Source organism: Paralichthys olivaceus, chromosome 13, assembly GCF_024713975.1.
Source record: "Paralichthys olivaceus isolate ysfri-2021 chromosome 13, ASM2471397v2, whole genome shotgun sequence".
In the NCBI taxonomy this organism is placed as follows: domain Eukaryota; kingdom Metazoa; phylum Chordata; class Actinopteri; order Pleuronectiformes; family Paralichthyidae; genus Paralichthys; species Paralichthys olivaceus.
The window spans coordinates 1,510,528-1,536,894 of record NC_091105.1 but is presented as its reverse complement, the minus strand read 5'-3'; the positions used below and the strand labels follow the sequence as shown (position 1 = coordinate 1,536,894).

Genomic DNA, 26,367 nt, shown 5'->3' with positions numbered 1-26,367 from the left:
ACACACACACACACACACACACACACACACACACACACACACACACACACACACACACACACACAACACACAAACACACACAAACACACAATCTCCCTCTCTCACACACACCAGCAGGCAAATAAATGACGTTGGTTTTGTGCGTCCAGAATCTGCACGTTTCAAGGCATGTGTGTGGGAACACGTGCTTAGCATGTGCGTGTGTTAAAGTAGGGTATCTATGTCAGTGTGTGTCCAGAACCTTCATCCCTGCTCCCTCGCCACGACCCGGCCGCTGAGAAGCTTCTGTTACTATAGAAACTTGGAAGTTTCTAACTTTATTTATTTTTTATCAGCCAGTGCCACACGCGCTGCACAGCCTGACCTCCCTCTTCCTTCTCTACCCTCCTGAGACCGCTGAGAGGCTTATCCCTCGCTCCCTCCCTCCCTCGCTCCCTCCCTCGCTCGCGCCCTCCTTACCTTCTTCTTCTCCTTCTTCTCCTCCTTCTTTGTGAACAGGGTGTGGACCCACCAGATCTTGGTGAACATGCTGCCGTACGCCAGGCTGAAGCCGAGGCCGAGGAGCCACAGGCGGAACTGAAGGAGAGAGGAAAGGAATCAGATGAAAAAGATGAAATGATAGAAGAGGAGAGGGGGGGGGGGGGGTGTCACAATGAGGTCAACAAATTAAAGGCTGAATAATCATCAATAAACTTTCTGGTAATTAAAAACATGTTCCCTCTGATCCAGGGTCTGTGTTCACTTCATAGTTTGTGACATTATGTCAAACAGTCAGATGATAACACACGTTTACTAAAATCTTTTTTTTTAAAGTGCAGCTCCTCCTGTGAGCTACAGACTGTTTTATTACACATGTTGATTAATACTGAAAATGAAATTATCATTACATCTCATCATATAACCTGTATTTTCTACTGGTTATGGCATTTGTTATAATTTAAATAAAAGAATAAAATTTGAAATTCAAATAAAAAAGAAGGAACCCAGTCTGGAACTGATCGTGTGATATTTGTCTCTGTTACAAGCACGTCTGTTTTCTTTCCGTTATTTTAAATCAAAAAGTATTTAAACAAAAAAGAAAATATCACTTGTACATAGATAAAAAAAAAAAAAAAAAAAATACACATTACATTATTTTTTACTTTATCCAGAAACCATACAGAGGAGTTGGGAGTACTTTTTCATTTTGACAACCTCCACCAACACGCAGCCTGAGAAGCGAAACCCAGGGCACAAACACCCACGAACCATGTATCACTTGCAGCTAATTACAGTTATTGATTTGAGCTCGAGGGAAAGTTTTTATTGATATAAAATGTTTCCTCCAGTGGAGAATAAGAGACACACGGGGAAAAACCTAAGAGTTTCATTGAGGCAGAGAAATAGAAACATGCTGCGTCCATTTCTGTCTTAGTCACACGAGGAGGAGGAGGAGGAGGAGGAGGAGGAGGAGAGGAGGAGGAGAGGAGGAGGAGGAGGAGGAGAGGAGGAGGAGGAGGATGAGAGGAAGAGGAGAGGAGACAGTATGTGAAAAAGAGGACAGGGTCTGAGAGGTGGACATGAGAACAGAAAAATTATGAAGGTTTGAAGAGACGAATATAGAGAAGGGGGGAGATTGAAATGTGACAGAAAAGAGGAGAAGACATAAGAGGTGAGAAGAGGAAACAATAGATGGACGGATTGATAGAGAGAGAGAGAGAGAGAGCGGGAGAGAGGGAGAGAGGGGGAGAGCAGGCCTAGCTTGGAGATGAGTTTTGATAAGTTTGAGGAGATGGAGAGAATAATGAAAAATATCCAGGATAGAGCGAGAGACAGAACAAAGCCTGAGAGAGAATAAGTGGACAGGGACAAAGAGCAGAGAAACGACAGAAATGGAAATCTCCCCATCGCCTCCACAACACAGAGATTCAACATGGCTGACAGAGAAGCACTCCCACTCCTCATTACTGTCAGGTTCCCTTCCTCTGCTACCGCAGCACCCGGAAAACCCACGGCACAAAACTCCGAAACACGTCCACGCGCTCGATGAATCATGTCGGTGTTTAAACTTTGATCATCCACTAAGTGTGCGTGATCAAAGTCCTTAAAACGGCCGCGGACTTGATTTGCCCGCGTCCTCCTGCCAGGGGCCACATCGCAGCTCTGCGGAGCGTCACAACTCCCAGATGTGTGTTTGCTCAAAGTGGGGACACAATGTCACAGCAGGGAGGACGTTAGTGAAAGAGACAGCTGCAGCCGCGAAGCGTAAAAAAAAAAAAATAACTGCAAGGTTCCGGCAGCAACGCAAATCCAACACCGAGTCAATGTTTTTTCACTTGAGAGACGTGGACATGATGTTCTGATGACGTGAATGCTAAACTTTTGGACAGGAGGACGTCACGCTCTCCGTTCAAAGGGAAACTAAATAAATGTTTTAACGAAAAGCAGAACAGCGGAGACGTGCACTGAACTTTTTCAGGGACGCAAACGTCCGACTCAGTTGCTCCAGACGTTTTCCAGAAATGTTCCCGCCAGCCTGGAAGTGAAATGTCCATCAAATGTAGCAGCAGCAAAAGATCTGGAAGATTCACAGCGAGCGAGAACTCAAACGCCTCAAGATAGAAAAGTCGACTTTTTGATTTCAATCCAGACTTTTTTTTTTTAAAAAGCTGCTGCTTGAGCATCGGCATGAAACGTGTTCCTCCGGTTACCTGGCAGACGACGGGGAACTGGGATCTGTGGACGTGGTGGCCGTCGATGCCCAGAGGGAAGACTGCGGCCAGCGCCATCATGCAGCCCACCGCTGTCATGTTGTTGAGGTAGGGCTGAGAGTTCTGGATGTAACTGAAACACAACGAGACAAAAAGACAAACGGTTAGAAAAACACTTTTCTGCTTGTTGTCGTCTGAGAAACCTCGTCGGTCGCTGGTTTTAGATTCACTGGTTCAGACGGTTTGGCCGTATTTTCTAACTCTGGTGCAGAACACGGACGCCGCTGTCTTCGTCAGTAACGTAATCATTGTTGACACAGGCCGAGGGGGAGAGCAGGCGTCCCCCAAACCAGAGGGTTGCTGGCTTGAATCCCAGCCCGCGCTGAAGTGACCTTGGGCAAGTTGCTGAACCCTGAATGGCTGCTCAGAGATGATGAATGCACTCATTCGAAGTCGCTTTGGATCAAAGCGTCAGCTAAATGTTGTAAATGTCCTGAATTCGTCTTTATTACCTAAAATATCCTGGACGGCAAAAACTTAAAGACATATTGGTATCTGCGTTCATATAATCTGATCAACAAATTAAAATATAAAACATACGAAACACCTGTAAAATGTTTTTTTCTTAATTCAAATTCTATATTTCTTGTTATATTTGTGTTTTTTAGAGGTCAAGCAGCAGAAGGACGGGTCGGAATCGAACCTGCAGGTGTTAAACTGTACAACACCGAGGTACCAGGTGAGATTAAAAACTCAATCTGGTAAATAGTTGCTTTTCTATTTCTAATAGCTTATTATTGCGTAAGTCAGTTTTACATTTATATCTCCACGCGTTCCACCTGTATTTACATTTTCTACTTTCAAAATGCCTTGTTGAGCATATTTGTGGTTTTTATATAAAAAAACACATAATTTCTCAAATGTGATTTTGTCCTTGCACTGATTGTTCATATAAGCAACGTGCTGCTAAAAAAAAGATACGAAACAATGGCCTGGTTACGTGGTTTATAAACACAAAATCTAAATTCTTCAGGGTTCAGCTTCATTTGTTTGGTTTAATCTGCACCGAGCCACAACAACCTGGCACAGAGAGCTCGGCTCCTCCGGCTGCAGGAGGAGGTGTGTGTTGGCTGGTTTCATCCCGTTGACGTGCCCTCGTGTTGCCCTGAGGCCACATTACTTATTTACTGCACAGCAGACACACAATATGCAAACAAACACGCATGAGCGTATACATACGTGCACACTGCTCCACTTCGACCTCTGAAAAATCTTAAACGTCGCTGCACGCCCTGAACGTGTGACGTTCGTTCTGCTGCGGGAGCTTTTGTTTCTGCTTCTTTCTACAATTTATCCTTTTTCCTCCTTCTACAGTTTCCGACTCGCTCTCTCGCGATGTGACCTGTCTCTATAAAATAAAAGCAAAAAAAGGCCACAATCTCAATATCGGAACAAAATCTGATGTTTGGGCTGATGTGAAACCTGTCAATCAAACTGATGTAGGAGGGTTTCTGTCATCCTCCAGCTCTGGAACAAGAGACGAACCCACGCTGACTTCACATGTCGAATCGGGGCCGAAGGTTTTAACCAGCACCATCCTGTCTTTTTTAAACACGCCCACCTAAACCTGAGACCTGCACCCGTTGAACGGCACGAGCCGTCAATCAAACAATGGACGTCGTGCTCTAAACTGCTGAAGACGACTTGACACTGGTGCTTGAGAACATTCACTCGTCAGGAAAACGTTTTCTGAAACACGAGGGACCAAAATTCAACGTTTCATTCTGCAACAAGACTAAAACAACAGCCGATATTTAGAGCGTCAGCGAGCTGCATGTTTGTGCATTGAGCTCATAACGAGGCAGCTGCTAGCAAACTTGTTTTGAAGGAGAAATAGCCGGATGAATAAATGTGATTAGATTCGAACCGACTCGGTGTTCCAGCTGCTGAGAGGAGCCCTCGGCGCAATTGTGTTTGAAATACAATCAGAGCCGGAGGAGGTCTGAGATCCACAGAGGAACGCACCTCTCCAGCTTTCTGCACAAAATGATAAGCTCGTTTATTTCACCAGGTCAAACACGAAGCTACGACGTGAAGAAGACATCAGAGATGCGCTGCGCTCGGTTCACAGACATGCATTACGCTGGAAAATCAAAAGACACAAATTTAGAGGGGGGATTTATATTCTCGGGCAGTGACAATGAAACCAGCTGCTCCGTTACAGACAGGAAGTAAAACTAAACTGGTAGAAGCAGCGTTCAGCTTCGTCACTGCATTAAACGTGAACGTTTCTTTTCCTCCCCTCTCACATCCATCATGATCTCTATACCGCTTCGTGGGTCGTTGGCTGGATGGAGCCAATTCCAGGAGGCGGAGCACACCCAACACACAAAGACACACAAAGACACACAAAGACACAACACCACTCACTCCTACTGGAAATGTAGAGTCTCCGGTGAACCTAACCTACGTGTCTTCGGACAAACTCCACACAGAACGACCTCATTCTATTATCGTTATGTTGAAAACTTTAAAAACTGACCTTCCTCTTTATTTTCAAAATGATTCCACTAAAGCCTCAAGGGTTACGGTTACAGACAGAGATGCAGAGAGAAGAAGTCAGGTTGAAATATGTTAGTAATGAATATTAGAGCTACAATTAACTGCTGATTAATCTGAGCATGTTAATTGTTTGATGTATAAAACATCAGAAAAATACAATTACAAATTTCTGGTTGTGTCAAATGTTGTTCTTAAGTTTATTCAACAGAGCAGAAGATAAAAAACTTACTATAAAAAACAGCTCATTCTTATTTCTCTGAAGCAAGAAATCTAAAATATTTGACATTTTTACTTCAAGTCATAAAATATTTAATTTCCTGTCGAGCACTCGATTGATTTTTGCAGCTGAATAAAAGAGTGCACGTCAAATTTGAGGCTTTTTTGAGTTTGGGCCCAGTTCTTTTTTTATTCTCCTTTAGTGAAGTTACCGGACGTTTCCGTTGTAGATGTTGAAGGTGAGACAGACGATGCCGAGCAGGATCCCGAGGCCGGCGAAGACGGACACGGCCGCAAACAGCTTCTGAGACAAGAACCTGTACTCTTCAATCACCACGGTCCGATCGGCCGGAGGTCCATCGCCTGAAAACACACAGACAGAAACATGAGGAGTGAAAATGCCTCTGCTGCCATCTACCTCTGCATGATCCCAATTACAATTCCCAGGACGCAGCCCACATCTTGTTCCATTCACGGGAGAAGATTAAATCACTTTTACTTAGAAATCCAAATAATTGGTTTTCCCTGTTAGGGGAGGATTAGACTTTTAAAAGCCGTCTGGGGGTCGTAAAGCTGCTCCCGTCAATGTATCCACCAGCTCTTGCAGTGAGAGTTATCAGGCCCCTGGTCCAGAGACGACCTGGACTCACTTCACAAGTTCAACTACAGTGTTCTGTTGACTACACAGGTCAAACTATCTTCACAGATTTCCCCGAGAATGATTCACTGATCTTGGAAATACTGCCTCCGTCGGCCGGTGTAGTTTCCGTGTATATATTTCTGCACACGTTTGTTTTTAAATCACTGTGACCTTTGACCACTGAGCCTTAATCACTTTATCTGAGAATAATCCGAGTGGAGGCGTCACAATATCTGTTTACAGGACTGATATCTATGAGTTGGTGCAGATCCAAAATAAATCTGTGGATCTAACAGACTGAAACATGGTTTCATGGGGGGGGGGGTTTATCAGCCGATCACAGTAATACACTTTGGTGCAGATCCATGAATTCTGTTATCGTCTTCTTTGACATTGCGAGATAAGGCCGTTGGCAGAAGTATATAAATGTACTGCGTGCCAACAGCTTGAACTTTTAAAAAGTAAATTCAAGTTTTACTTTTAAAATCACTGTTATCATCAGTAGATCCAGTTCTTCTGGAGCTGCAACCATTAGTTGATGAAGAAAATTAAACAATTACTTCAGTCGTTTTCAAGCAAATTGATTCTATTTCTTCTCTTCCTCGGCCCGTGAGCTTATTTTTATTTAACCAGGAACAAGTGGCTGAGTCTTTTTGAGGAACAACCTGTTCAACACGCTCACACACTGTGCTACCTGCCGGCTACTGAGCAGCTTCACTGGAGCAGTTGGGGTTTAAGTGCTTTGCTCAAGGGCATCTCAATGGTGGTAATGAACGGAGAGCCGCTGTTTCATTTTCTCCACCCAGATGCATCCTGGGCGCAGCTGGCGCCGAACCAAAGAGCTTCTGGTCTCACGCACGTTTCCCCCAGAACGACCTCAGCGAATCTCTCTCCGTGATAAACGGAATAATGATGAATATACGCAATCAGCATCTAATTATTAAAGCACCAATTACTGCTGCTGAGTGGGAACCATGAGTCCTCGTAACTTTTCATGACGACGGAGTCACCGAGGCGCACGTTCACACGAGTCACGCAATATGTTGACACATTAAACCTCAGAGCTCGTTCACAGAATCACACAGGATTTTATCAGATGCCAGAAGTAAAGATAAAGATTTCTCTTCATGCTCTCTCTGTCCCTGTGTCCTCCCTCCTTTCCTCTCATGCTTCAGGTCAAGACATCCTGCATCCATCCATTCTCTTTCCTCTGAGGGACACAAAGGGGCTGAACCAATCCCAGCTGACATTGTGTGAGAGGAGGGTCTCACCCAGGACACAAGACCCTTTTTTTTCAACAGGTCAAAACATCTGGCTTTTGTCTGCAGCGAGGATTCATTCGAGCGAGGACTCATTCGAGCGAGGATTCATTCGAGCGACACTCTGCGGCAGACACAGGTTGTAATCGGCTGCGGCTCAGATCGGCACAGACACCTGGGCGAATGTGATAATTTGGCAGACGGTGGTGTGAGAGACGTCTGTGACGTTGAACATGACGCAGGAGGTGAAGACAAACAGAAGAGCAAAACAACTCTACAGGCAATGGGAGAGGAGACAATCACACCCCCACCCCCCTCCCCCCTTCCATTTCTGGAATTAAAAAATGTTCGAGACCCTCTGGCAGACTTTTCCTCTGCAGCAGCTCCTCAACAAGGTCAGAGACAGACGCTGTCCCCCTCATGGACATGATGAGAGATGTTCACTCACACAACATTGAGGAACAATATGTACATCTAATTGTACATTATCTTTTTCTGATATATATTTATAAATTTCATTTTATTGTATAGTTCTTTTGACTTATTCCTCTTGTACTCTGGTCTCCTGTCTTTATCTCTCAGGCAGCTGTGGCTCAGGGTTGTCCACTGAGCGGAGGGCCGGTGGTTCGATCCCAGACACCTCCAGTCTGCAGTCTGAAGTGTCCTTGGACAAGATTCTGACCCCAGATTGAATACTGTGCCGAGTTGTGTGGCGGTGCGATACAGAAGCGCTGTATGAATGTGTGTGTGTGAGTGGGTGAATGTGACCTCGAATGCAAAGACTCAAAAAACACAAATACAGACGGTTCATCGCTCCTCGTTCCTTCCTTGTTTTTCTGTTTGCTTCAATCTCCTTAACCCGAATGTGATTCTAAAAAATATTAAATAATTACACCTGTTCACCAGAGCCAGACGTCTTCGTGGCCATTTCTCAGATGGTCAGAAAAGGTCGTGAAATTTATAACAAAAAAAAAAAACTAATCTCAAAAGAAAGTAAACCTATAAATAAAATTAAACAAACGAACAATCCAACAGTTGGAAATTAAAAAACCTTGACGCTGCCAGTTTGCTTCTTCAGCGCTTGTCAGATGGTGGATTAGCTTTCACCGTCTTAATGGCGCTCGGCTTTTCACTCTGCTTTCGAGAGCGCAACATTTAGAAACACTCGACGTCCAACGCTGGTCCATTCAAACTATTTCTGACCGAGCAAAAAAACCCCAACCTTTAAATATTCAAATGGCCGTGTCAACAAACCTTTTTACTGTGTTTTCTATAAAAGAATTAAATGAACACGACTAATCATCAAGAAATACCTTTTGCACTCCAAGTTATAATTTCACGCTTTTTAATGTGTGTGTGTGTGTGTGTGCGTTTTTTTTTATGCATTAAATAAAAACACTAATTCTATTTATGCCCTAGAAGCACAGAATCCATTCTCACTGCTCCACCTCCATAAAATATTGATACAGCTTCAGTGCGGTAAAAAATAAAAATACACAACCCCCGATGTTATCAATCATTTATATGTAAATGTCAATTTCGGTAATTCATATAATTTAATAGGAAGCTTTGGTACGTGATTTCAGAGTTAATTAAAAGTTGTAGCTTAAAGGTTTTGAATTGTGTGTGTGTGTGTGTGTGTGTGTGTGTGTGTGTGTGTGTGTGTGCATGAATACAGTCTAATTATTCATGCTTGTCCTCAGTGAGGACGGTTCAGAGAGGGGCAGATGGACAGGGAGCCTCGTTCTTCTACATTCAACAGCCTCTGACTGTCTGTCTGCATAAAGCTAGTCCTGCCTGCAGATGAGTGTGTGAGTGTGTGTGTGTGTGTGTGTGTGCGTGTGTGTGTGTGTGTGTGTGTGTGTGTGTGTGTGTGTGAGCCATATGTACAGCATGCATGATAAGCGTGGAGACCCATACAGTAAGCATGACTGATTGTGCTCAAGAGGGGGCGCATTAGTGCAGGGAAGCATTTACGTGCACATGTATTTTTGTGTGTGTGTGTGTGTACGTTTGCGAGCGAGAGAGAGCGAGAGAGGGAGATGGAAGCAGACAGCGAGTGTGTGCATGTCAGAGAGGAAGCAGAGCACGAGTGTCAGCGCTGCGTGAAGCTGATGTGTCAGATGTCAGTGGAAAGTGTCAGTGTCGCCCCCTCGAGAGGCGCGGGGTGTCAAGACGCCCATCATGCTCTGTTTGGATTCTTGTCACCGGCGTCACGTGGCCGACATGTATCTGGCGTCATCTGACTGAGGAGCGACGATGTAAGTGGTTGTCTGCGGGTTTCACCAAGTTCACATGTGATGGAAAAACACGCAGGGACGAAGATTTTACCACTTTTTGGGAAATTTTAATTTAAACTTAAATGTTACTTCTGTCTTCGAGATATAATGAATTCAACGGGGCCCAGACAGGCGGCACTCATCGTCTAAAAACTTTTTATGACTAACATCGCTGTCTGCAGATTAAAAATATTTAATTGGCTTTTTGTGAGTAATAAAACAGATTGATGTCCAACTCATAGACGATTTAACAACTCCCTTAAAGTGAAGCCAAATCATCTAGTTTCAAGAACTATAACCACGTCAGCCATCTTTATATTCGATGCTCCACCTGCGTTACATGTGCTTTATGAACGACATGAAAGCAAATGGTCAGAGAAGCACACGGAACATATGGTGTGGTGCAAATGTGCAGTGACCCACACACGCGTGTTTTAAAAGTAGTTTATGTATGTGTGAGTGTAACCACTGCCATAACCTGGAGAACAAGTTAAACAAAATAATGAACAATAAAAGAAAGTGGAATAATCACAGTAATAATGATAAAATGTGGGGGTGTTGGAGTTCCACAGCAGGGAGCTTATATCCGACCTCGGTAGCCCACTCCTCATGTCTGCTCGAGGCGAGAGGCTGCGGGCTACATTAGCTGCTACTAGCACAACACACCCACAGTGTGAGACTCGACTGGCAGCGTCGGAGCAGCACAAAGACGAACGCATGGAATAAATAAAAGAGGATGAGATCTTTGCTTCTGCTGCACCGATTCAGAGTCTTTTGTCAAAATGTCCATTGCGAGGCTGAGAAATGTTGACAGACAAGATATTCCATACGATATCTTGTCCGTTATTCTTTCTGTGCGTCTCGTTCTCATTATTACATTTCAGTTGTTTTGTTTGCCACCGTTTAATACATTTGTTAATCCATTTAAAAACCGCTGCGTACAAGTTAATGTGCAGCACTGCGAGATGGGTTGTATGTACATTTACATGTATTCATGTTCCAGCCACATGATGCATAATGACTGTGTTTGATGAACGTGCATGTGACTGTTTCAATGTGCAGATTGTACGTGCGAGCGTTTGTCAACTGTCCATTCAGTCAATGCATTTCGCTCCGTTTACACCCTCCTCCGTCCTTGATACAGGAATCAGGACAGGGTGTTGCCATGGAGACCCGGCTCTATAACAGTTGCCACAGCGATTAGAAGAAGAGCTGAGCTGAAGTGGTTGTTAGAGCGACCGTGAACGGAGTGAGAAAGTGAGGCAGGGAGGCGCCTGGTAAACACACCGGCAAACAAGTGGGGGGTTAAGTTGAAAACCCCCGAATACACATAAACATCACCCACCCACCCCCACTCCTGTATCAGCGTGGAGCAGATCAAGTGCACCCCCCACCCTGCATTAAAAAAAAAAAAAAAAAAAAAAAGTCCCTGAACTGAGTCAGCTGCAGAGAGCAGGAAATTACTCATTTCCTCCCGACAAGCAGAAGTCAGAGGGATGTGTCTTTGTTTGGTACAGTGGAGAAAAGACATCTCACCTCTGACATTTTGAAGATCAAGTCAGTCTCAACTCAGCAGGATTCAAACAGTCGAACACCAAAGCCCGTCACCGCGCAACGAGCCGAACTAAATATCCTGCAGTCGACCTGGCGACATTCCGCCTACGTGGAAACAGGTCGGCTCCGTGTCTTGCCCGTCCACCTGACCTGGAATCTCGTCCTCCTCTGGGTTCAGTTAAGCCTCAGCAACAGATCATTTCCTTAAAAGCCTAAAAAAAGGCGGCTCCCTGCAGACCAGCGCGGCATGCAGGATTGATTAGTGGCACACGCTGTCCGGGCACAAGTATGTCACCTCTCCGGGGACGGATGGGCCAGTAAACAACCACAGCATTGGTCTGCGTGTCTGAGGCAGATCAACAGTAATAGGTTTTCATGGGACAACGAGAGCATGGGCAGCAGGAGCGTTGGCTCTGGTTTGAGTCGCGAGAGCTCGATGGTTGGGTTAACTCGTAGTTTCCACTTTGAGAAGAACTGGATGGAGATTTGTGAGGAAGTCGGTGAAAACAACAGAACGTTAAGATGCACTGAAGACAGATGATTACAGGAGATCATCTTCAGCGGCTGGATGAGAGAACACAAATGTCCGAGCCGGTCGCTGCGGACATTCTCTGGATTTTCTCCTGACTTACACATAGTAGAGCTACAGGCAGGGTCAGTGTGAGAACACCAGGAGATGATCTGGAGGATAATTGACCATGAACAAGTACACGTCGCAAAACGGACAAAAACTTAAAGAATACAAATATATTTCTCTATCCAGGATGAAAGTGTTGATTTACACGTAGAAGACAATGACGAAGATGTCAACTTGCAAAGACGTAGATCTAAATCTTTATCTAGATATAAATCTAAACGCTGTAAACAGAAAACGTGATTTCTGCATTTATACGTCACGTCCTGCTGCTCTCCCCAGGCTCCACCCCTTCCCCGACAGTCCGGAACATGTCGTGAACACGCATCAGAACGAGAACCTCCTGCTGCGTTCTTCATACGTGAAAGAGGAACTCCGGACAAAGACTCTGTTGTTCAGACGTTTTCCAGAGTTCATGTCTGAAGACAGGTTTGTTATAATGAGACTGACATGATCAGCTGTTGGCTCTGCAGCACCAGGCTGTGACGTAAAGCTCACAGAGGTCGTGAGGGTTCATTGAATCCCTGAGCGCCCGTCAGAGGACAAGCACAGCGATTCGCTTTAAACTCCTCAGAGTCATTCCACAGTCAAACCTCAACGCAGATAAATCACATGTATAGTTTCTTTACAAAGACACAAACTCTATAAATGAGCGTCTGTTTAGAAATCAGCCAAAACATAAAAGATGCTCGTCATATTCCAGAGACTGAGAATGAAACGTTTGAACTGAGCGAGGAGGGGAAGGCTTTTAAAACCCCCGAGTTAGCCAGTCAAACTTAGCTGCTGCACCAGTTTGATTACTGAGCATTTTCTCTGCCAACAAGTTGGACCGTGAGGTCGTTTTTTTTTTTTTTTTGGGGACGAGCATCAGCATCCAAATAACAAGCTTCACCCCAAAGTAGGGGTTAGAGAAAATCCAGCATGATTACATATCATTTAGACAGCGAGAAAGGCTAAATTAAGCCGCGCAGAGGAGGTCGAGTGTCAACGCAGGAGGACGGGATGCTGTTGAGTCACGGCCACGAAGAGACAGGACACAAACACAAACGCGGGACGAGGACGGTGTCGTGAACTCTCACCTATCCACACGTCGTTTCCAAACCAGGAGAGGTTCTTCTGAGAGCTGTCGTAGTAACCGATCTTCTTGTAACTGCCTCCTACACAGAGACACAGAAAGACAGGAGAGAAGTGAAGCATTTTAATTAGAACTGCTCGTATAATTAATGTCACCCCCCGTTGTTTTGTCCGCACGTACACTATTTAGCTATTTTTCTATAGTCTCTGTCCTTTCATATAAATGGAGTGTGTGGGTACAGAAAAAAAAAAAAAGGGCACAATGAATAGATGAAATGAATGGGGGATGAAAAGGTGCATGAAGAAGGACAAACAAAGAAGCACCAAGGGGAGGAGAAGGAGAAAGGGGGAGTGAAAAAAAAGGGAGCTTATGTGACAGTCTAGACCAGGAATACTGATGAGGTCCCACAGTGATTCAAGGATTCAAGGCAGGTCGTCTCATTGTGGATGTCAATTTACCTCGACACCACAACAGGAAATATGAGACGGAGCGCGAGGGGGAAAGGGGCCGGATTATGAATTCTCATCCTTTAGAGCAGCCAAAGAGAACAGACGCAGAGAATAATCCTCAACCTTATCCTGCGCGGGGAAACTCATTAAGTCGCTGGTGACAAATAGGGTGCCATTTCCAGAAACAGCTTAAAACGGAGGCTTGTGCCCAATTAGAGCGAAGCCTTGAGTCAACACATCGCTGCATGGAGTCCAATCGCACGTGCAATTAAACGGCACCAGGACCAATGACAGTAAAGGCCGCAATCCCCGACCCCCCATCACCGCCACAGCAGAGAGGCTTTGCTGTGAATGATCCGGGAGGAACGATCAATACCTGATGAATACAGTCAGCAATCGTTTCTTTCTTTTTTTCTCCAGATGCAGCGACATTGGGGCGGACAGAGAGGGAGCACGTTACCTTGCAGTTGTTCGATCAGCGTCATGGCCATCCTGGAACCCTGGGCGTCAAACACCACCTGGCCCTGAGACGCAGACGGGAGGAAGTCCGTTTTTTATTGCAAATAATCAACGAGCTCCTTGAAGGAATATTTTTTTTCAACAAGTTTGATATAAATTTGCTCAAAGTTTCAAACGATAAATGAAACTATACTAAACGCCCAATGTGAAGATACGGCCAGCAGCTGGTTAGTTTAGCTTAGCACAAAGACTGGAAGCAGAGGGGAAGCGTTAGCCTGGCTCTGTGAGATCACCATCAATAACAAAGGATTTTTAACAGCGCAGAAATGTGAGTGTGATGTTTGACGCTGACCTTACGTTTGACAAACGAGCCACTAATGTTGTGCAGTCATGTTTTTATCAGCTTTTCAAAGATCGGTGTGTTTTCCGTCTCCGCCTGATCTCGAGAAGGTCATCGTGCTTTGATTTCATCTCCTTCAGATTCACTGGATTAAAAAAACAACATCCCTCCTGCAGCTGCTCGACTTTCAGTAAAATACCAGAGGACGAGATCACATCAGCCGAGTTCTCGCCCGTCTTCTCTGGTTACCAGTCAGTTTAAAGAATTGATTTTAAGATTTGACTGATTCCCTTTAAAACATGAGTCAGACTGGACTCTGCCGGCTGCAGTCGGGGCCCCTCAGCTCTGGAACTCACTGCCCAAGAAGCAGAAACTCTTTTAAATCACTTCTCAAAACAAATCTTATTAAAAAAGAGCCTTCATTCATTTCAGCACAATGTTTGATAGCCAACAGGTCTTATCTGTGTTAGAATTATTTATTGCTTGGGGCGATTTCTTTATTTTATTCCTCTTTGTTTCTCATCTATCGTTACTGTTTTTATTTATTTATATATATTTATATAATTTGTTGTAAGAGTATTTCTTTACTAAATTGATAATCAGTTATCAAACGGTTGTGTTTGTTGCCTGTGCTTCTCATCTGTGTTCCGCTCCTTACCGAAACACCTTCGAAGGAGCTCGTGTTCAGGGCTCTGTAGATCTCTGAGGTGATGTCGTGGTTGTTGTAATTGAAGTCCTCCAGACGTCGACCCTTGGCCTTCAGCGGTGCGACGGTCTTATTGAGGGCGAGGGCCAGGGCCCACACTGCGTCGTAGGCCAGAGGAGCCTCTTGAAACCCGCCGGTCTCCTCCGGGTTCTTCCCTCCGAGCCGAGACATCAAGGCGGCGATAAACTCCTGCGATGTCTAGAATAAACAGGAGGAAGAATAAGAACGCGCCTCGACATCAGCTCCAGATTATTTAGGAAAACCAAATGGACACTCGGGTGAAAGAAGCTCCAGAGCAGACTAGAGGGCACTCGGGCGGCCTGAGGAGCAGTGGACCTGACCAGAGGGGCACTAAGAGCATTAAGGCTGTATCTCTCCCACAATATCAAATCATTATTATTTTTAAGATATGTTTAGTGAAGTAGTGAAACCACCGTGCTCTGTTTACAATTCAAAGACAAATACCTGACAGCTCTTATGAAGATTATAATTAATTTTCTTGCTTTTGACTGACAATCCAGTATAATTCATGCACAGTGCCTCCTCTGAGAATCAAGAGATTAAATCATCACAAAATGTGGGATTATGACATCAACGTGCTTTTCATGACTCGCTCTGAATTTATTTACTCCAACATTTTATTAGAAGCACAATCGAGCTGTTTAGAAACGATTTAAACACCAATAAACATTATCAGGTCGCACTGAAAGCTGGGATGAATGTATGACGGGAGATTATTCCTGCAAATCATCAAGGCGTCTCCGTGGATTCTCCGAGACCAATTAGACACACATACACCTCCGGTTAAGCTATGTCACATTCATCTCATTGAAATTCCACTTTGGCATTTAAATCTGCCACTTCCTGAGAACTAGCTGACAACGTCGACTGCCGACCTGCGGTATCGGCACGCGAGCTTCTTCCGACTCCTCTATCTATGAGAAAAATGCCAATTTCAAACTTTGAAATTGAATTTGAATGCACGGGACACGAACAGGAGTTGTGGCTGTAATTCTTATCACCTATTGAGCCGCACGTCAACAGCTAAATCAGCAGGTAGTGTCAGGTGCTGCATGAATATAAACAACAGCTGCTGATGAAGTGCGACAGAGGGACGGAGGGGTGGCGACGGAGGGGGGGGTGGCGGAGAAGGTGGGGACGAGGAGACGGCAAAGGAGAAGGGGGAAGGAGGGAGGGGGTGAGTAAACAAGAAGGGTGAGAGGATGATGCACAATGGAACAGCGGAGTCAGAGAAGGTCGAACACTGGGAGAGAGGGAGAGACGGTGTAAGAGGATTAGAGAAGGTGAACAGAGGAGAGTGACGACCGCTACCTGAGAGGCATAAACCAAGGTCACACAAATCATAGAGGGGAAAAAAAGCCTGGCGCTGATAAATTCAACAAATAATCCGTTCTCCAATTAAGAAGCAGGTGTAACGACCTCCAGTGAAGACATGACGTCACTGAACAAGCGTCTGCGAGAAAACGCCGTCTCATGGGGATTAATTTATTTTACATCAATGACAGAAGAACAGGACAGTTCCTATATCACCCTCTGATAATCAATCACCGGACACTACACACACAGAAATCTAATTATTTGAAAAATTGCAGGATTTAAAGTGTCTTGGTATTTTAAGGCTCGTTATCATTTGTTTTCATTTGTGGAAAAAAAATGAATCAATGTCTCAGAGTTTAAATTGATTTTTAAAGATGACTAATGTACATTCAGATAAAATGTGAAGTGGATTTTAGACGCAGGACAATTACTTACAAAGTCAATGGAAAGACGCAAATCTACTCCCTGATGTATAATGAAAATAAGGACGCTCAACAATATCACTTACACTAAACAATTACCACGGCCAAAAAATGTTCATGGCACTTTCCAGTATGAATCACAAGGTCATTAATCTTTTCCAAATGAAAAAAAGTACAAATTAAAATCAGAATCCAATGAAGGACAAAGACATTTTGGAAAATGACAGCATGTGCATCAAACAGCTTTGAGCTCATACATCAAGAAACAAAGAAAGAAAGTGGCCGACAAGATATGAATAATAATTTAAATATGCTCCATTTAAGGTGTAATTAAAAACCAGTGCAATTAGGTTCACTGCATGTTCATAATAACGATGCTCTCGGTCAACATTGTTAATTATGTTTTTTATCTAATTGTTTGTGAATTAATTAAACGTAACCTCAAAATACTTCAATAACACATGAAACATCCTGTTGATCAAAGACGCTCGCAGCGATCAGATAGCATGCAGGCTAACATGCTAGCATGCTCACAATGCCAACATGCAGCGTATTGTTCATGTTGCCCATAGGTCAGGTGTAGTATGCTAATATTCACCAATTAAGAAGAGTTGGGAGTGAAATCAATGTCAAAGGTTAAAAACATTTTAAACCAGAATTGAAATTTACACCAGATGATGACGAAGATACCAAATGACACGGATCCAATAGCTGTCAACATATTTCATTCAAGTATCCAGGTCGTGGTGGAACCAGAGACGTCAGTAAAACTTATTGACGTCTTTGTTTAGAAGTTTTTTTTCTGGTTCATAATTAGCATCACATTCACACTTAAGTCCCATTTCTCCTGACACCCTCTGGCTGCAGGAGACATGAAGTACAGGTGATAATTGGTCCAAACCAATTACTTTTTGAGTAGCTGAGTAATATTCAATAATGATCAGTTAATGGGGCAGACTGAGATGTTGAACTGCTTTCTGAAATATTGATTTTTGTTCATTATTATTAGTAGTAATTATCATTTATCTTCTTATTGTTTTTACAGTATGTGTGAGGTCCCTGTGTATTTGAACTTTTGGAAATAAAACTCTGAACTCCATTTCTCTAGCTACTCTCATGATGCAGGACAAGCGCGCTCTGCTTCATGTCATTAGAAACTCATTAAGCTCCTGCATTGGTCCTAAGTGCTGTAAGAAGTTTTGAATTATGGCTAGTTTCCCTAATTTTACTCAACAATATAAATGTGAATAATTATTTGTGAATTAAAACACCATCAGTTGTTGTTTCATGCTGATCTAGTCGTAATTCCTTCTTAACCGAATGTTTTGGATTTGAGGATGAGACAGTGTTCTGTGTGTTCCCACCATGTTGGAGACGCCGCGGACCGTCTCTGGGTTCAACATGACGATCTCCGTGGTCACGTGACCCTCCACGGCCTCCGTCATGTTCTCCACTGTGCAGTTGATAGCCGGGTCTTTGATCTTGAACCAGTTGTCTGCGTACCAGCCAATCAGGAACCAGACGTACTTCTTCCCGTAGAGCTTCTCCTTGAACACCTTCAGCAGGGAGGGAGAGAGGGAGGCAGAAGGGGGGGGGGGGGGGTGATAAATAAGCATGAGGAGAATAATTCCCAGAGATGTGTTGAGCGTGTTGCATCCCTGCCTAACAAGGAAATTCATTCAGACATTCAAACAGCTCATTACCGAGCTCAGTTTCTGCTAATACCCAGTTAGGTTCAGTCTGCCGGGATCAATCGAGCAGGAAAAAAAAGTACTAACCTCACAAAACACCTTTCTGGCTTCGGTCTCATAAAAGAGCCCCACAATGATCCTGGCATCCTGGCGCTGCATCAAAATATGAAAACAAAGCAAAACATTGCTCAGGTTCATCAGCAGAGACAATAAAACGGTTTGATGTGGCAGAGCGGCGTTCCAAAGTTCCTGCTGCTTCACAGGACGGCATGTACCGCTGTTCAGGAGTTGCTAATTAGCATGGCGCATTCATTTCCTCTACCAAATCACCTCTCTGCTAATGGTATCGTGTGCAGCTGTGAGGTGTGTGGGGGAGGGGGAGGGGGAGGGGGAGACGACCAGCAGCTGAGGTGAATTTTTAATCAAAGCACCTTTAGGTTCTTGACAGCGACAGCCGGGTCGGTGAGGAAACTCTGGCGAACGCTGATCTCGATGCCGGCCTCCTTCGTCCTCTCCTCAAGATCGTCCAGCGTCTGCGAGATGAAAAGGAAGGACGGAGCGAGACAGACAGGGAGAGAGGGAGGGAGGGGGAGAGAGGTGGTTAGAGAGGCGGCTGAACAGAGAGAGATAGAGAGCGAGAAGTGGCAGCTTGAGATTATAGAAAAACACCAAAGAAAAGCAACAAAGTCTGGGGGGGGGGGGGTCGAATGAAAAATCTGAAGTGTATATGAGAAATGTCAAGAGGAGGCCGGACAATGTGGGGATGTATGACAAACAAGAAATGCACCATGGGAGGGGGGATAGATTTTTAAACAAAGTACACGACTGGAGAGAAGAAAAAGAAGAATGTGAGAGTGGGATCATTAACCTCCATTACAGGAACCAACCCAAGTGTCATGGTATCGACCGCCGGGCCTGGGAGAGATGTATGGCTTGATCAATATTTCTCACAACCAATATTCCAACAAATTACTTAAGAGAAAAATCCCCCATCAGTCGCCAGCAGAGATTGTCTGAGGCTGGGCCGCAAAGCCTGAGAACACAGCTGCTCCTGTAAACAAACACGAGGAGGCCGGTAAACTTCCCCAGAACTGAGGGGACATTCAGAGAAAGTGATTGATATCCTAATAAACCCAGGAATCTCCGTCTGTGGCTTCTCCACATATCCCGAGGACCGTTCATCTCATCGGCTTCAGACTGGTCAAGTGCAAACTTTGAATAAACAACGGCAACGACGACCGATTCCTCAGAGTGGAGCTTCACTGAACTTTGAATAAACAGGTGAAGAGCTCTTTGTGCAGCCTCGTGGTTCTGCAGACTGCAGATGCTCAACTACTGCAGGTCGCTTTTACAGTCCCAGAAAGAAAGCTACAGCAAAGGAGCACTGAACTACTACATCTAATAATCTCCAGAAATCTGGAGAACAGTTCGTCTTCACGCTCTGTCGTCGTCTGGGACTCATCAATGTAAGTGACGTTGTAGATCACGACGACATTCATGATAATGGCAACAACAGCTGACAGAGAGCAGGACTTATTGATTCAATGCAAAGCTTTTACGATGCTTTCACCCTGCGCTCGCACTCAGAGAGTCCCTGCTTGTGCTCTACCCACTCTCAAAATGAAAGACCAAGCTTTTAAATAAAGGGGAGGGGGAAAAAAACCTAATTCTCCAGATCAGGGTTCTGTGTATCGTCGAGCTTCACTGAACTTTGGATAAACAGGAGCAGCTCTCTGCTGCAGGTCACTTCTGCAGCTTCACACAGAAAGCTGCAACCGCGACACAGTACACTGCACAGGTTGTTTCTTTTAAAAGCAAGAGAGAGAGAGAGAGAGAGAGGAGGAAAGAAAACAGTGTTGAGTTGAAATAAAGGATATTAAAGTTTACTGACTGAGGTGAACACTTCGGTGGTCTGCTGGATGGTGGCGATGCGAGTCCACTTCCACTTCTGGAAGAGCCGCACCCTGGTGGGGTTGTGGAGCGTGGCCGAGGGGTGGGTGCGGAAGAAGGTGGGGAAACGCTGACGGTTGGATAAGGCCGGCGAGCTGGAGCCGTAGGACAGCTGAGAAACAAGGAGAAGAAGAAGAGTTACCAGCAGAAAGGGCGGGTCGGAAGGAACAAAGAGAGAAGTCTACTTGTGAAGGTCCTTCCAGACATCAGTAGTAAACACGCTTCAAACACACGAATTCAAATCCAGGACTCTCTTGTTCCTCCTCGGTACAGTGAGTTCTTTGATGCCAATTGGTTCAAACAGCAAACGAGAGAAAGAAACGGCAGAAAAAAAAGATGGAGAACCAAAGAGACAATCCCTGATCTCGTTTTCATCCACACCCACTTCCTCCCTCCCTCCCTCCCTCCTTTCCCTCCCGCTTATGAGGTGTGTTGCTAAACTCCATAATTTCAATGAGAAGAACTAAAACACTACCGGCAGGATTTCCTTGGCAAACAAAACAAATGAGAGAAAAAAAAAAACTAATTATTGTTATTGCGATAGTTGGCACGGTGGTCTGTTTATTTAATTTGGAAGTATATATAATCTGAATTGTCGGGCGCCGTTCCCACAAAAAACACCTGTGGCGGAGCAGCTGATAAGATGTGTGTGTCCGGAGCTGCGGGGACGGGGGATGGTGGGGAATGCCGATAGAAGCAGGCACAACGTGTTCCTCCAACAATTAGTTTCACGGTGACGCCTGGAAATAAAATCCTCGACAGGTCTCCTTTAAAAACAGAAAGCTGGTGTTTAGGGAACCATTACAGACAGATACAGCCCATCGTCCGCCCCCGGCTCTCATCTCACCCCCATTACCTACACAGCCCTGGGATGTTCACCACTCTGGTGCTCCCAGCAGGGGGGGGGGGGGGTGATGATAGATGTCAAATGTCATAAACAAAGTGCATTGTGGATCCACAGTAACAATGCAGGCAGGTTGACGGAGGAGGCATCAGCAGGAAGGAGCGGAAACCATACAGGAAGTGACAGCTGATCCCGGCGTGCCACTGAAAGCTCCGGGGAACGTGAACGATACGAGTGACAACCACTTCACGCTTTTCAAACTGACTTCTCCGTCGCCCCCTGGAGGCTGGCTGAAGTATAGGTCACAGACCCTGACTCCTCCGTGTTGGTGGATGGGACATGGGCCAAAATATAAATTGACAGTAGTCTCCATGGTTTCTGTCATTTCAGGTAGTTCTTATCACATGGATATTTGTTTTTCCAGCATGTTTGGCTTTAATTAGTTATTCGATGCTTTAAGAATGAGGCGAAACGTCGTAACTGAGACACACGATTGATCGAGCGCATGTTTCGCTTAGACTCTGATTCTACATTCCAGCAAACGCACAAGACGGTGGCACCAGTACAATCATCTGTGTGCAGCCTTTTAACTAGCATCCACCAACAGACTGTATACACTGTATACATTTTCTTATGTACACATAAATATCGAATTATGTTTAAGTACACAGACACACCCTACCCGTCCGTCCTACAGTTAGCAGTAACTTCATGGACACAGGGCAAACGAAACCAAGAGAAAAACTAAAATGGCAAGACACCACAGTGAGACATTTGTTTTACTGTTTGATTGTATTGCTTGACTTTCTGTTGCACCAGGTCTTGACCAAACGAAGCGACACGGAAATAAACAGACACACGAAAACAGTGACAAAACTGAGATGGAGCAAACAGCTGCTGTGGCAGAAATAGACCGACGCAGCAGCAGCAGCCTGCAACAGACATCAGAGCTTCCCCAAAAACAATATCTCCGCATTGTCAGTTCCTCAGTTCTCCCATGTCCTTGTAGTAGCGGATCAATGCAGGACTGTGCCTAACATTGCTTTTACAAAAGGAGATGGGGGATTAAATTAAGAGCCCCTCCTTGATCAGCGTCCAGAAATGGAGGTTGCTTCTGCCTCCCCAGCGCTGTGATGAGGCTGCTTGACATGCGAGGAGGCTCCTGAAGGCAGAACGCATACAGAAATAATTGACTGTGGCGGTTAGGAGGTTGTGCCAGTGGTGGCGTGTAGTAAAGAGAGACAGATCCCTTTGTGTGTGCACAGGGAGAATCGACTGCTCGAGTTGAAGGAGCAAGGCGGAAATGAGGAGTGGGTGAGAAAAGACAGAAGAGATGGAAAGAAGGAAGGAAGGAAGAAAAAGGGGCTGAAATAGAGCAGACCAGCTCCAGGCAGAGACAACAGAGAGGAGAGAGGAGACAACAGAGAGGAGAGAGGAGAGAGGAGAGAGGAGAGAGGAGAGAGGAAGGCAGAGTCAAGAAGTGGAAGAGAGTTTTTAATGATGGGGAAAGAATGAGTGACAAAGAGAAATGGGAAAGAGGGGCAGGTGCCAACCACTACAGCTGATTGTTCTCCATGACTAATCTCTGGATGAAACTTCAATTATAGGACAAAGCTAATAAGCAGAGCGCTGTGAGTGACAACGAGGCGGATCAAGACGCTGACGGAGATAAACAACACAAACTGATGAAGACATAAGAAAATATCTGCAACAAAATATCTGCAGCAGATTTGAGCATCAGTTCTCCTGCTGACAGACCTGGCGTCTGTTCACACGTATTATCAGGCGGCGTGTCTGACGGTGTATTTTCTCCTCAGCGATGTCGAAGCCGTCGATGCAAACTGCCCCGTCAGTCCGATCGCTAATTACAGGGGCTTAATAAATTATCTTAAAATCAATGAATAACTATACAGCATTGATTTCGGGAACTTAGTGTAATTAGGATAAAGAGCAAAGAGCCTCACTTAGATGAATGTAAACATCATTGCACGTTTCACACTGAACGTTGCGGAGGTCCGGTTCTCTCCCAGCAGACTGAGCTGGGAGAGAACCGGTGCTTTTTTTTACGTCAGTTTGAACAGAAGTCCTAAAATGTTTAACCTTGGGCTAAAGTCACTGACAGTTGGACTGCGGTCCGACTATATTTCACTAGCTTCTCTAGCCCTCATGGCACCGGTTCAACGAGCCAATCAAACCCGTGAGTTCAGACGAGCGTTTCAGCCGGAGCGTGACATACACACACCAGGGGGGGAGAGAGGGGAGGAGGGAGGATAGACAGTGAAAAGTGAGTCAGAAAATTGGTTGAGACAGTTAAGTGAAAACTAATTAGGAAAAAGAGATGCTTAATTTACCCTTTTCATTTCTCTCTAAAATCAGGCACTTTGTTAACAAAAAAAACAAAAAAAAAGATGCTCTCTGCTGTGGCTTTTAATTTCCACATGACAGGAGAGAAGAGCATTTATTTTTACGCCGTGACAAAGATAAAAATCTAGCTGTGCGGGGGGGGCTGAGGTGCAGTGAGGGCAGTCCACTCAAACTAGCGATGCGACAGGACGTCCTCCTAAGACCAGACCGTCTAGTCTTGTCTACTTGGTCTAAGAACGTGTCTTAAGAAGGATGCGGCTCCTGAATTGGGACACGGCTGTTATCTGATGACCCTTCTGCTTTTACAGCAGAACGGTTTCTCTAGCAACTATTAATATATTTGTTTGAGCAGGAGAATTGCATGTATTTTAGCTGCTGTAGCTAAAAGAGGCACTGATGAGTTCATCTTGAACGTAAAACAGCACAAGTCTAAATTCAAACATTCACTGGAACGTGTTCTACATCAGACCGTCCACCTCGAGCTACGAGTCAAACCGGCCTGCAGCAACAAAAACCCTGTGAGTGTTCTGAATTAGGCTCGGCTGCGTTTCATCGCTCGTGGATTTAACTTGTAGAAGAACCGGTCCTGTGTCGTGTGTCGTGTCGCTCCACGATTGTTAAATTTGTCACCCAGTCAACACCCAGATGTGCCCTCAGCTCGTCTGCTCCTGTTTCCTCTCGTGTCCTGTGCTGCTCTGACGACTCATTTAGCCCTAACGGCGTGTAGCAATGCAGATGGTTCTGTTTTTTACGAGTTTCAGGTGTTGAAATATTTATCTCAGAGATTTATGACCCAGCCGAAATACAGCGGAGGTGAATCCAGAGACCTCGCTGTAAATTAAAGTAATTGAAACAATTTTCCTAGCGGAGAAACGGCCCCACAGCAGTGAGTTCTGTGTGGGCAGCAGGGACACTGTGAAAGGGAGGTTTATGTTGAATGGTTAAATGTCATTTCTCAATGCGAGGAATCCCATTGATTATATTTCCTTCAGCTCCACCAGTTCAGAGTTGTGTCAGAGTCGGATAATGCATCTCAAAATCTCAACCTATAAATACAAGACTATCTATTTTCCCTGCATGCGAATATATTTCACTCAGAGTAAAGCACCAGTTTTTTTTTTTGGGGTAGAATAGTGCAACCTGGGCCGACTTATTTTTGATGGACATCAGCGAAATTGATTTATTACAGAGGTGTAAGTCGCACTGAATCTAAAAATAAGTGTACCATGTCTCAGGATTGAGTTATGAGAGAGAACAAATTTTGACGCAGATTGCAGCTCACGCCTCACGTCTCTACTGCCGAGCCTCCACTTCACTGATATAAAAAACCAAAAAAAAACCTCTGGTTGAAAATGACTGGAGGCTGAAGCGTGTCCTGAAGGCGTGCACTTTGGTATAAACAGTAAAATACACCCACCACGATGAGGTTCCACATGCGAGCAGCTTCAGCGACCAGCGTGGAGACGCCGCTGCAGCCGGGCATCAGGACTATCTTGATGGGCTCGGTGTACAGAAGGTCATACAGCAACTTGGTCGCTTCCCCTGGGTCACACTGCAGGGACAAAATGAGAGAATGATTAATGGGCAGGCAGATGAACAGATGGATGGGAGGATCAATAATAAGGAAGAGAAATGAATTGAGGTCGACGAGATAGAGGGGAAAACGGGGCGAGAGACAGACACGGAGGAGAAAATGGAAGAGATAAGAGCGAGGGAGACGGATGGGTGAGGAGAAGCGAGAAACAAATAAGCAACGGAGGGAGACAGCAGATAAAGAGAAGGGAAATGACACAGAAGTAGCGAGGAGCGACAAAAAGGTCAATGCAAATGTGAGGAGAACTGGAGAAGCTCGAGTCAGGGAAATGGAAAAAAACGATAGCGACGGGGTCAAGATAAAGTAAAGGAAAATGGCACCGAAATAGCAGGAAGCAGCAAACAAGCAGATGCAAATGTGACAAGCGGGGAGGAGGAGAAGAAGAAGAAGAAAGAAATTATTCACATCCACACAGCAGCCGTGCATCGTCGAAACGCAACGCGCAGTCACGGCTGAAGACACGAAAACAAAAGAAAAGCTGGGAACCGACCAGAAATCAGCTCGCTGACCACGACGGCGGCCATCACGAGTCACTTCAACCCTCCAATAAAGTCATTTACAGGATGTCTAGGTGGTGAGAGTGTGGCTGCAACGATCCATCACTGCTCTGTCAGCCAGATTACCGACAGGCCGTCACCACCGCGCCGCTCATCAGAGTCACCGATAAACTGGCCTGACACATCTAATGATTCAACATGGTGGAGCAAACCTGGCACCTCTTCCAGATGCAGTTTAAAAAAATTTGAAAAACACACACACACTCCAGATGAGTGTCACAAACAATCGTACCGAGGCAGATGATGGCAGCGGGCGAATACGGCTCCTAATTGGGATGTTTGTCTCAATAGCCAAATTGTCTCTTTGAGGCGGCCCAGGGATTCCTCTGGGCAGGTGATCACCACTCAGGACTGTGTGGAACAGCCCCGCGTCATATTGATTGATGTGTTTTCCATTAACTCTGGATTGGGTGGAATAATGGTGGTGTCATGTCATCGCAGAAAAAGTCAGGACGCGTACCTGCACTTCTGATAATTAAATCCGAGCCCTGTTAAAGCCGAGCGCACACACACACACACACACGTGTGTTGTTCTGATCAAAGCAAGAAAAACTGCTGAAATGAGATATGACGAGATTTATTGCTTTGATTCATCGGGTCACACGTTCCCATGCACTGTGCATGACATCACCGTGATCAACGTGGAGGAGCTGTCGAAGGTCTTAAAGTCTCCCCGACAGAAAACACTGCTGCTGCAGGTCCCGAGACAACCCGTGAGGAAACCTTGCGTCAAACCGGAAGTGT

At 45.1% G+C, this 26,367-nt stretch overlaps 1 protein-coding gene across 2 annotated transcripts in view; it reads right to left on the bottom strand.

Annotated features, from left to right (window-relative positions):
• Positions 1 to 26,367, bottom strand: part of gabbr1a (gamma-aminobutyric acid (GABA) B receptor, 1a) — a 59,650-nt gene that overhangs the window by 8,608 nt on the left and 24,675 nt on the right. For both annotated transcript variants that reach the window (XM_069537242.1, XM_069537243.1), the window contains exons 8-18: positions 24,890 to 25,024; positions 20,206 to 20,376; positions 18,746 to 18,847; positions 18,402 to 18,467; positions 17,988 to 18,179; positions 14,816 to 15,061; positions 13,819 to 13,882; positions 12,914 to 12,991; positions 5,681 to 5,831; positions 2,691 to 2,823; positions 460 to 576 (exon numbers count right to left, since the gene is read on the bottom strand). In XM_069537242.1, the coding sequence (XP_069393343.1) occupies positions 460 to 576; positions 2,691 to 2,823; positions 5,681 to 5,831; positions 12,914 to 12,991; positions 13,819 to 13,882; positions 14,816 to 15,061; positions 17,988 to 18,179; positions 18,402 to 18,467; positions 18,746 to 18,847; positions 20,206 to 20,376; positions 24,890 to 25,024 (1,455 nt within the window). The remainder of the gene's footprint in view (positions 1 to 459; positions 577 to 2,690; positions 2,824 to 5,680; positions 5,832 to 12,913; positions 12,992 to 13,818; positions 13,883 to 14,815; positions 15,062 to 17,987; positions 18,180 to 18,401; positions 18,468 to 18,745; positions 18,848 to 20,205; positions 20,377 to 24,889; positions 25,025 to 26,367) is intronic.